Source organism: Trachinotus anak, unplaced genomic scaffold, assembly GCF_046630095.1.
Source record: "Trachinotus anak isolate AG129_WGS33_773 ecotype Australia unplaced genomic scaffold, CSIRO_AGI_Tana_v1 ptg000002l, whole genome shotgun sequence".
NCBI classification, from domain to species: Eukaryota; Metazoa; Chordata; class Actinopteri; order Carangiformes; family Carangidae; genus Trachinotus; species Trachinotus anak.
The window spans coordinates 17,307,495-17,319,387 of NW_027273853.1; the positions used below are offsets into that span (position 1 = coordinate 17,307,495).

General features: G+C 38.1%; 1 protein-coding gene across 1 annotated transcript; it reads right to left on the reverse strand.

Annotated features, from left to right (window-relative positions):
- Positions 1-309: 309 nt before the first annotated feature.
- Positions 310-9,036, reverse strand: rhcgb (Rh family, C glycoprotein b). Its single transcript, XM_071503066.1, has 11 exons — positions 8,662-9,036; positions 5,803-5,995; positions 5,026-5,176; positions 4,724-4,871; positions 4,413-4,579; positions 3,961-4,098; positions 3,678-3,814; positions 3,381-3,505; positions 3,174-3,247; positions 2,385-2,452; positions 310-1,596 (listed from the first exon to the last, which is right to left on the reverse strand). Exons 1-11 carry the CDS (start codon positions 8,882-8,884, stop codon positions 1,545-1,547), a joined length of 1,476 nt encoding a protein of 491 aa, XP_071359167.1. The 5' UTR covers positions 8,885-9,036; the 3' UTR covers positions 310-1,544.
- Positions 9,037-11,893: the final 2,857 nt, after the last annotated feature.

The window sequence follows — 11,893 nt, forward strand, 5'->3', positions numbered from 1 at the left end:
CATTTCAGAATGATTGACTCCAGCATGTGCATGCAGCCCTGTAAGTGACCTTGCTCTTTTGCTACTCTTTGACCCGAGGTCATGATGACTAGACTGGTCTCTGATTTGTTTTTGGTCACCACAGTGCCCTGAGAGAGCAATAAGGGTGTGACCTTTGCCCTCAGTCTGACCTCACCACAGAGGAGGCACTGGAGGGTTCTTAAATGAGGGAAATATGCTTCCTTCTCAGCTTTTTATTGGTAAATATTGTATTTTTAAAGTAGTGAATAGCCTTGATTTGTCAAAAGCAAATAAAAACGGTACTACATATAAAACACTTTATTAATAATTCTTTATTAATTTTCAAAATTACATTACCATTAACAAACTTTTCATTTTTCAAAACAGCATGACATAAATATTCTACCATGTATAATTTCTAAGTGTACAAATATCAGCTTTTGACAAAATCATTCATTTTCAGATCATTAATATGGGTAAAAATATCTGGTAACACATTATTACCACCACCCCATGTGCATTTGTAAGCAGTATATAACATTTTATACACTGTTTATAACACATTATAATGTGTATGTAATATTTAGGTGTCTATTAACTCCTGTATAAGTTATAATTGCTGACAAATACTGTACATTAATAAACACTTTAAAATGTCCACATAATAGTGTGTTATAAACCCTTATTAACTGTTTTTATTGGCCATAAATGTTAAATGGGGGGTTAAAGTAAAGTTTTACCAAATATCCTTAAAGTCACAGGATAACTCAGGTCAAAGCCCTTGTTTTTAAAATCCATGATCAGTGATATGGTACATAATATTGTTACATTTCATTGTAAAAGTTCTTGATGAAGACACCCAAAATTATATGCTATTTTAATGCATCTGATGGCAACAAGGACAACAAAAATAACAAAGTAAGATGTTCGCATAAACCTGTCTGTCTGTATATTCACTTCAAATGTCACACTGACAGAAACAGGACAAACTAAGATATGAAAGCTCCAGCAGAAAATCCTTAAAGTGCAACTCAAATGGGTCTAAAGCAAATGTAATACAAAACATGGTCTCAAATATTTCCCTCACAAGCACTTAAAGGAATCATGGTTGTGTTTTCACAGTCTAAGTTAGTTTGGTCTAGCACTGAGCTGTCCCATCTTGTTTCATGTGAAACAAGAGAAACATGCAGCAGTTTTCTCAGTAAATTAACCTGCATCCCAATGTTAAAATGAGGAAAAATATCCCACAAGAGCCAAGATAATGCCACTCATTTAATATTATATTTCATAAAAAATACTTAATTGAATATTTGTGGATTGAGACTGAAAATAAATATTTCACGGAAAGAGGAAAGATCTTATCCCACTGGCAGATTTTTCATTCACTTCAAACGAACCAACAACAACAACAAATAAGATACCAAATTGTCAATAATCATATAGTCAATGTATGAAAAATAACTGGTTTTGATTAGTGAGGAATAATTGTATCAAATGAATATTTCTGACCAACAAATGGCCCATGAGATATAGACAGAGCTCCATCAGGATCGAGGCCTAGCGTCACTTTGCTCCATGTTGAAATTTGACTCCGCTCTGGAAAAACAAGCATTACATAATGAGTGAAAAACAATGACACTATAGAAAAGTTGAAGCTCACTGCACACTATACTACTAATATTTACACTGTATGTAAATATTGTTAAGTCAATATTTTTAAATATAATTTGGTGTCAAGGTTTGATACATTTATTTTCTTCTATGCCCTGTTTTAATTAAAAACATATTTTTATTCACTGAGATTTGGCTTGGACATGTTGGTGTGTTTATAAACCTATTCTATTGGGTATATTTCATTCTGTAAAATGTAAAATCTTATGTAATCCATGTTTCTGTTTTTTCTGGGTGTATCATTTTCATTTCCACAGCAAACATGACTTATGTTGCACAACTTCAAGGTCACTTTGAAGAGCTGCTCATGCAGAGCTGTGCTGTGAAAAACCCCTATCAACAAAAAGCACAGGTGAGCTTCACTTGGAAGCAGAGAGCACAGGGTCTGCGTCAGCATTTCATGATCTAGCCCACAGTGAGTGATGGGGACAGAGCAGGCCTGTGTGTCAGCGGTACCATGCTGTCTACAGCCACATCCTCACTGCATCCTCATGCTGTATTCAACACTATGAACAGAATTTCCCAACAAAGGGCAGGAATTACAATGGGTCACATGTAATCTCTGCAAGTTAGGATGTGCTGCCACCAAGAGGACACTGGATGCAACACATTACTCAACAGCAAAGGTACTACCTGCATCGCTTGTTTGGTATGGGAATAACATATCTCCATGACCAGAAAACTGTTATCAGATAAACTAAACGGACACTTACATATCTTTGTTCCGCATGTGGTTGTTGTACTGCAGGACTGGTGGGATGCTCTCTTCATCATCAGGAAGCTGTGGTGTCAGAATGTCAGAAAATGGAAAGTTATGAGCTGTTTCCTCTGTAAATAGAGGTGGTAGAATGAGGGTAGCCCATTCAGTAATGGGCATACAAGTGGAAAAACAACTGCAGGGCAAGGAACACAAAACAGTAAAATGTGTCCGACCATGAATAGCAAAATGTAAGCAAAAGTATACAGTCTAGCCTGTCAAATTAAAGTCGGTTTTCATATTTATATACATGTATATTCTAAGATATGTTATGTAGACACTGCTAAAATTATATTTAGTTTGACTGAAAACATTTAAGAAATTGTTACTCCTTTTGAGTTTCTCTTGTTATGCATGACTGCAGGACTTGGTCCTGACTGGCTCCCCACAGTAAAACATTACTGAAATTCTTCTGGTGAGATCAGATGGGAGCAGATGAACTGAAAAACCTCCAATCAGGCTTGAATCAGAGCAGCTGGTGCTGACCAGCCAGGGTCCAACATTACAACCATTTTGCCCAAAAGGATGCATCTCAAAAACCCATTCAGTAACGTGCATTTTAACTGAACTGCATCTCTCAAATATCACTCAACCAAAGTCATTAAAACATTTGCAATCTTTGAGATATCTGGTATTAATTTTCTGCAAATATACAATTTCTTTGGGATCAATGGTTGACAGAATATTGATTTTCCTGTTTCAAACTGCAGAAACGTCTTTGTGGCTGTAAAGATTTGTCTCTCACCTCCCAGTAAGGCTCATCATCAAAGCAATTGTCATCTGCGGGATCTCCCCAGATAGGCAGTCTTAAGATACAACCTAAGAAGAGTACAAATACATCCCAAAACATATGGTCTGTCATACACTGTGTGCAAACACACCCATCTTGTCAGTTATTGACATAAAGAATGCATATTTTCATTAATATGGTTGAACTGTGATTATTCCTTACCGACAATGATGCCTCCGCCTACACCGAAGCAGATAGCCACACAGAGGCCTGCAGCCTGGTGACCACCCTGTCGTGCGGGTGTCATGTTTTTGAAAGCACCCTCAAAGTCAAAGGTGTTAATCAACCTTTAATACAAAAAAGGTAAACTCACAGTGTTGTTCTGCCACAAGAACACAAATGTTACTACATTTTCTGTTCCTTTACTGATTTATAATCTTTTATCAATTTAATTAGAAAAGTCAAAGCAACCATGAGCTCTGGGTGCTGGTTTCCTATTTGTAAGGAGGGACAACTCACCCTTCAGTGCCATAAACTGACTCTGTTGCAGCTGCAGCAGTAATGGCTCCCACAATTCCTCCTATGACTCCTGGCATGGCATGGAGGTTATGGATTCCACATGTGTCCTGGATCTTCAGGTGCTTTTCCATGAACGGCTGAGAGAGATGTATCGTATCGATTTGGTTTAGCTGAATTTACAAAAAAATCTCAAGAATTTAGTTTGATTTGAGTTTTGGAAAATACAGACTGGGACTTAAGAGCAGTAAGAGCAGTAATCGAGGGCAGAAGAGAAACACCATACCGTGAGGTAGATGTATCCCAGGGTAGAGATGATACCACAGCAGAATCCTACAATCAGAGATCCATAGGGCATCAGCATGAACTCTGCTGCTGTTCCCACTGCAACACCTCCAGCAAGAGTAGAGTTCTGGATGTGAACCTGAGAAGCAGATGCAAGAGAAAATTGTCACAAAAGAAACTGTGCATCAGTTTGATATCACTTCACTGTATCAAGTGAAACACAACATGCACCTTATCACTGCAAAGTAATGTGATTTTTAAGTTTCTTTTGGTGGGGCACAAGTCATGCCAACATGTTTGACAATTCAACAAGGCAATCTATTTCAGTGTAACCTGTAATGCCAACTTTTCAACACACCCCCCTATTAGCATAACCACATCATTCATACATGCTCAACCTTATGATGAGAGGGTTCGGGACAGACAAGAAAAACAAACGCTGCTGGTCTTTACCATGTCTAGTTTTCCATGCTTCTGGAAGAGGCTCGAGATGGCCACAGTAGTGAGCACAGTCGAGGCCAAAGCCAGGTAGGTGTTGATGGCTGCTCTGTGCTGCCCGTCCCCATGGTCAGTGATGGCTGAGTTGAAGCTGGGCCAGAACATCCACAGGAAAAGGGTGCCTGTGCAGGAAGCATGCAGTCAGCAGACATAGAGGTTAAAGGGACTCGTAAACCACAAAACAGAAGAATGGGAGGTATTGGAGTTTTTTGGGTTTTTTTTTTTTTTTTAGGGTAAAAAAATATAAAGCTGTAAATAATACTCACCAATCATAGCAAAGACATCTGAGTGGTAGACAGAGCCCTGCAGGCGACTGCTCTGGTCCAGATTTGGCCGATAGAGCATCCACGAGATGGAAAGACCATAATAACCTCCAAATGTGTGAATCACCATGGAGCCTCCAGCATCTCTGGCCTTTGAGAGAGAAAACATTAAGATTAATTGTAGCAGCAGAAGTTAGATTGCATTTAAAAAATATATATTTTATTATTATTCTATTTTAATGCTACACTTGAACACATATTTTAAAATAACATCAAAACAATAATCAGTAATGGTTCCAACTTACGTGTATGAGATTCAGGATAATATACTCCTCCACAGCAAACAATGTGATCCCAAACAGAGTCAGAACCATCAGCTGCACTGGACTGACTTTACCCAGCACTGCCCCATAGGCGATTAAGCAGCCCGCCACACAGAAGTCAGCATTGATCAAGCTGAGGAGGGAAAACAGCCAAAATGTGTTGGACAAAAGAGGCAATATACTGAGAAATTACAGATTTATTTTGGACAAGGATACACTTAATCAAGAGCAGTGAACCAATAGAGTAGAACTACTGAAGATCGGTTATGTTATTTCGAGCACGGAGCACTGGTGACCTTCTCCAGTTATCACTTTCTGTCTTTCATATTTTTTCTACTTACATACACAAACAGATGCACGTAGCCTATCTGTTGACACACAGTGACTTGGCAGAACTTCAACAGTATCATCATTTCTCATTAGGCTGAGTTTCTGTTTACCTTCCAACCACTTAGTCAACAAACACTAAATCTTATGTGTCTGGATTGTTTCAGTCAGACTGGTTTCTCCACCTCACTGATGATCCTGTGTTTTTCTTCTATGGAAATCATTCAGGTGGGAAAGTATTCCCATCAGACATATTCACCACTAACTAAATGAAAGAGCCAGATCTCAACAACCTGTTTTGTTTTCCGTTGTGGCTGCTTATACAATAAAAAGTTATTTGTGGGTTGTAGCCAATACCATCATCAAAATGAAATTAAAAAAAAAATAAGGCATAAGGCTTTTAACTCATTGTGAATAAAACCAAACACTGACTTTTCAACTCCAATTTTGATCTTTCCATCACTGTAGTCCAGGGAGTGGAACCAGCCTTGCATCAGCAGCGCCCATTGGAGGCCGAAGGCTGCGATGAGGAAGTTGAAGCCCACGGCACCAAAGCTGTACCTCTTAAGAAATGTCATCAAGAAGCCAAATCCAACAAAGATCATCACATGGACATCCTGGAAACCTAGGGCGAAGGCAGAAGAAGGGAGAGATGAAGCGGATAATAAAAACTGGGTTAATGAATAAACCAGTGTTACCACCTTGCAGTTGTATGCCTCTGCCTCTGTATGCCTCCGCCAACCAGCTAAGTTGCAGGAACTATGGTCACAATCTCCTCTTCCTGAGTTGCAGCATTGAATAATGACCAGAGGTGTTTTTTCAGAATATTAGGATGGCATGATGAAGTTGACCTTTGTCCGTGTGAATATATAAAATGTCATCACACAATCATTCTATCCTATTAGACGAGGTGAGTTACAGAGTATTACTACGGACCTGTTGGTGTTCTGTGGTTGTTTACAACATTTCAACATCTACAGTGGTTCGTCTTTGTTGGATCTTGCTGAGCACATCAATATTGTCCTGAACATAAGCAGGAAGTGAAGATAGAAACGGTTCAATAAAATAATCAATACTTTGACAATGACACTGGTTCAGTAAGGCTGTCATTACCTGATATATCACAGGTCTACCTCAGGGATCCTCAACACATTTTTGTATTTTTGATGGATGTAGAGAAGAAGCCCTTTGTGGATTTTGATTATATAGGAATTAGTTCAGCTTCATAATCAAACCATTTTTTTCCCCTCTGTGAGGCTCTCTCTTAGTTCTACTTTGAGAGACTCACTTAGATTATGTATTGAGGTTGGTAAAACGGTTAGTTGATGATGAGCTCCTCTCAGTTTGTTGGTTCAAAAATAAAAAATCTAGGCGTCACAGTGGACCAGGCTCAGACTCTGGACCAACATAATTGTTTGATTCAGTCTTGCTTTTTCGAGCTGAGAAACACTGCAAAGCTCAGGCCCATTGTGACTCAAATGGAGATGTAAATGTTAATCCATGTTTTTATATCATTCTGTCTTGACTATTGCAAATCTCTTTTCACTCGCCCTGGACCAGGTCATCCAAAAGATCTCACATGACTGAATTGCTCTTCACTGGCTCCCCATAATTTCAGAATCCAGTTCATACCCCTTGTAGAGAAAGCTCTACATGGCCATGCTCCGGCCCACAATAGAGATCTACTGCAGCTCTGTGTCTTCTGATCAGAGCTTCTTAAAACTGAAGGAGACTGCGCTTTTGAGGTTGTGGCTCCTAAACCTTGGAACTCTCTCTCATGGGATTTAAGATCTGTGGATGCTTCAAAAGCAGCTCAAGAGCTTTTCTATTCATTCTGGGTTTTTTTGGGGTTTTTTTTTCTTTATGTCTTTATGTATGTTTTTGTATCATCTCCCCTGTGAAGCACTTTGTGACATCTCTGCTCTTGAAAGGTGCTGTATAAATTAAGTACCCTCCTACTTACAACATGGCATATTGTATAAGAGCAGATGCTGGAGACCAACCAACATTTCAGAATATCAATATTGTCTTTTCATAGACAATAATAGTAATAGTTTATTCTGTAATAGTTTATTACAAATATACCGTATCTGTTTGGAATATGTTGGTTTACATGAAGACCACAGTAAAATATATGCCATCAAATCATAATTACATCCAGTAGTGTAATCATTACTTGCTTTCACATGACATCACCGTAGCGCAGGAGCACATAAGAACACACTGTATTAGATAAGACGGGGAAATAATGTGAAGACGATGTGCAGATGCACAGTATGTATATACTGCTACTTGTTGATCAGATGTTGATATATACCTCAGTATTTAATGATACTGAGCTATATCAAGGTACTTACATGGGTACTAACCTCTGTGGCTGACATTAACTGTGAGATGAACTTGTAACATCCGCTACAACCAACAAACAGTATGTGGATACCAGCATAGAAAAGCCAGTATCATTTACAACGTAACACTGTAACCGCCCGACACATCTCAGGGCACACAATAGCTTCCCACTGCACTGTGAAACATTATAGTGTGCATAGAAGAATTTGCAGAAAACAACTCAGTGTAATAAATACTACATCACAACCAACTGAACATGTGTTTTACCTCACCAACAAATAGGGCTTCAGATGTGTTGAAAAAACAAAAGGTCATGTGACTTTAAGATGAGGTCTTAATGGCCTCAGACAACAACCTGCGTCAGGACATACATTTATCATCCGACATCCAACACCGTATCTGAGATGGCTTCATGATAGCCTGACACTGACACCATGGGTTGCTGGGTGTACAGTACAACCACACCCATGCAAGACACAACACTCACATCCGAAATTCCAGCCAATACTGTATATATGACCAATATGAAAGATATTTTAAATCCAGACACAGAGGTAAGCCTGGACATGTCAGCTATAGTTAAACTGGAAAAAAAAATCCTAAGGGGAGTCAAACCCCAGGGGAAATGTGCCCCTGTAGGTGTCAGATCCTTGTCAGCAATGTAGGAATAATATGATAGGTTGACATAATCTGAGAACTACAATATCATCAACTTGGTACCTCTGTAGAAGCATATTTCACTACAATGAAAACAGGCAATTTTCAACAAAATATTAATAAAATGAAAAAACAAAAAACAGAAAATGTGCAGAAATGTGGTAAAAAAATAGAGATATTTGATTTAAAGTTTAACAGATGTATAAATATTTATGAAGAATTAAATAAATTTGATATTAGACATTTGGGAAAGAGAGTACATTAGAAAAAAACAAAGTCACTTACTTGGATATCTGAAGTAGAAGTCATTCTCGATGTCGCTCGATATGTTTTTGGCTTTTCTGTGTTCTATCCAGAATGGACTTGATTCTTCATTGTATCGAATAAACACCCCAAACAAGATGATCATTGCTATCTGCCATACAAAGCAAACTGCTGGAAGACTGAAACGAACATTAGTATTTTTTGTACGGTCACACAAGTCCCTGAAGCTTTGAACACAGCCCATTGTTTTGGAATTGTTTTGTTTGGTTTGGTTGCTTTCTTTTCTTTTCTTTTTATTTTTTTCAAGGTATAAGAGTCGCTAAATTATTACATTGAGCTGTCTGGTGCAAAAGACACAGACACTTTAAAGGCCCTGTGCATCTTCAGTTCAAGTGCAGATGAACAAAGATGGGTGTTTGCTTTAATATGAGGACACTCCCTTCAGTCACTCCCTCCACATTGCACCTGGAATGTGCAAGACTCTTTTCAGGTGAGGACACGTGCTTAGGTGATCTCTTGATTTGGACATCTTTTGATTCTAAACGTCTGTTTTATTTTTATATTTCAATATAAATCTTTGTACAGGTATAAACCACAATACAATAATGTCAAATCAAATTCTACTGCTCCTAAGGATCTGTGGTGAGAGGAAGCATGCTTCATGTCCTCATCAGACAGATGATGGATGATATTTACACAGACACCCTGTAAATAGATTGTGTTGGTTATACTAATGTGGGTAGGTTGCACGTGTTCGTAATCCACCCAACAGCTAGAAGGATTAGATATCACCCCCCCTCTTTTCTTTAGCACAAACAATTTTTGCATGTCAGAGAAAGACAAACAGTAATTTTGGTACAACATATAAACCCTGTCCCTATAGTAAATATACAAACAGGCTTTTATAGCACCAACAGTTTTCCTTTTCTTACTGCTAGTCAGGAGGATGGGGACGTTCTCATCTCTCCTGTGAAGCATTAACTGTAAATAATCTGTATCCATGCTGGGCCCCATTAGAAAGATGCATGACAGGTTTGACTCAGTCAACCGTCACAGCCCGAGGTTCCAAGGCTGAGACAAGGGTCCACTTTTTTCTTATACTTAAGTCAAATTGTGCCTGTGCTGTTAGGCAAATTGTAATATAATCAAATTTACTTAGACATTTAAACCTTTTACTGAGTTTAAGTGTTGAAAGAAATGAGAAAACATGAGATTGTGTAAAACAAGATACTGTATTACAATTCAACTGGGGTAACTAAACTGTTTTGCTCACTGAAATATCAAAATACACTCTTGTCTCTTCTCGAAATTTGCATTGTGATGTGAAGTTAAGGATCTTGCTATAAATTTGTTGTAAAAGCTTCAGCTTCAGACATAAAGTTGTGATTCAGCAGATTGAGATGCTAAACATGATAAAAAATCATGCAAACCACTGTGTTTCATCCAGAGCCAGCTGTGTTATGTGGGAGGGTGTGATCATCTTCAAAGCAGTATTTCAGTATTATGAGAAATATGCTTATTTGTTTTCTCATCAAGAGTTAGATGAGAGTAACAATGTTGCTGTTGTAAACAGCTGGTTACCTTAGCATAAAGTGGCTCTATACAAAGATAATAAAATCTGACTACCAGCACATCTACGTTTTAGTAATTTACATCTTATATCTAATTTGTTTAATCCATACGAAACTTAAATTCTCCATTTTACAGACGGTTATGTGCCGCACTACTTCTTGGCTGGGAGATGCTTCTAGGCAATCAGCAGGGTCTCTGCTCAAGATCTAATTAGTGAGCTTGAGAGTTGGTAAGACAACTGTTAAGCTAAGCTAAATGCTGGCTCCATCTTTAGTGTTGAGATTGGTATCAATCTTCTCAGCTAGCTGTCAGCAAGAAAGCAAATAACTTTATCTCCCAAAATGTGAAACTATTTGCTTTATATGTATAAACAACTTAAACAAAAGCAAAGCTTCTGTGCAAATACTTTCTCTGTTCACATATGCATGTACTGTCTGCTGTATTCTCAGCAGACCAAACTATGATGATGTTTCTGTCTTTTTCTCAGTCTTGGCCATGGTGATGTACTGTACCTGCTAGAGTAAACTTTCTCAGCTCAGAATGCATTATGTAACATTCACAACAGGACACCCTTCACAATAGAGGGTGAATGTATACACATGGAGTCAAATGTAAATAGTGAGGTATACACGTGGACCGTCAAATGTCAAGAGGATGATCAGGGACTACCTTTCCCGTACTTGTGCATTGTGTCAGGAAGGTCAAGTACACAGGACTGGAGGCCATAGAGCAGCTCCTTAATGTCACGTGGTTGATTCTTTTCTATACTCTGAAGAAACTGTGAGGACAAGTGGGCAGAACTGCCTGAAAGTAAAAATGGTTATTGATTGAAGAATTGAAAGATAATTCTGATTCGTAATTCAAGAATGATTGTCTTTTTTAACCATACTCCACCTAAACAAAACCTGATCATTTAAACTAATGATCAGTAAAATAAATGAGTAAAGCTCATGTAGTACTCTATGATGCCTCACAGTAAAGGAAAAAATTGTAATAGGGAAAAACAACTTGAACATCAGTGAATTACCCTGATTTCAACTTTTTGAGGTCAAACTGGGTGGTACATCCTCCGGCGTTCCTTGTCTTAAATTAGTCTGCGTGGAATATGAGGAAATTAGGGAGTAGGAAGTTATTTGTTAACTGAAAGGTCTATCTTTTACATAGAAAATATTTTATCTGACCAACTCCAAAATTGTCATATTATTTTTATTATAAATAATGGAAGATGTTAAGATATGCATGGAAGATCATATTTCCACTATTCTGAGTTCAATGAATTGCATACATATAAATATAAATATACATATACATATACATATATATACATATACATGTAGGCTATAATAAAGCCATTTGACACATACAGTATATGCATGTATAAAGTAGCTGTACAAGGAAACGTCTCATCTCTGAGTAATCACTGTTGAGGACACATTATTTACTCAACAGAAACAGCGTGAATCATATTTGTAGCCACTAAGCAATCCATGCAGGGTTATCGTGGTAGTGACCTGACACTGACTGGCCTCAACAAGCCCTGAGGTATGACAACATGGCGGCCATGAAGGTGAATCAGCAGTTGTAACAGGTATCCTTATCTATCGCTACACAAACAAGCCAGCCAGCATTTTTTTCCCCAAAACTGAAAACTTCTGTGCCAAGAAATATGATTTCCAACCAC

Excerpts from the sequence above, each read along its gene's own strand:
- rhcgb (XM_071503066.1), bottom strand. The coding sequence starts at position 8,884 with ATGGGCTGTGTTCAAAGCTTCAGGGACTTGTGTGACCGTACAAAAAAT. Across the intron at positions 5,996-8,661 it reads CTTCTACTTCAGATATCCAA|GTTTCCAGGATGTCCATGTG; the intron begins GTAAGTGACTTT and ends CCTTCGCCCTAG. Across the intron at positions 4,872-5,025 it reads TTATCCTGAATCTCATACAC|GCCAGAGATGCTGGAGGCTC; the intron begins GTAAGTTGGAAC and ends TCTCTCTCAAAG.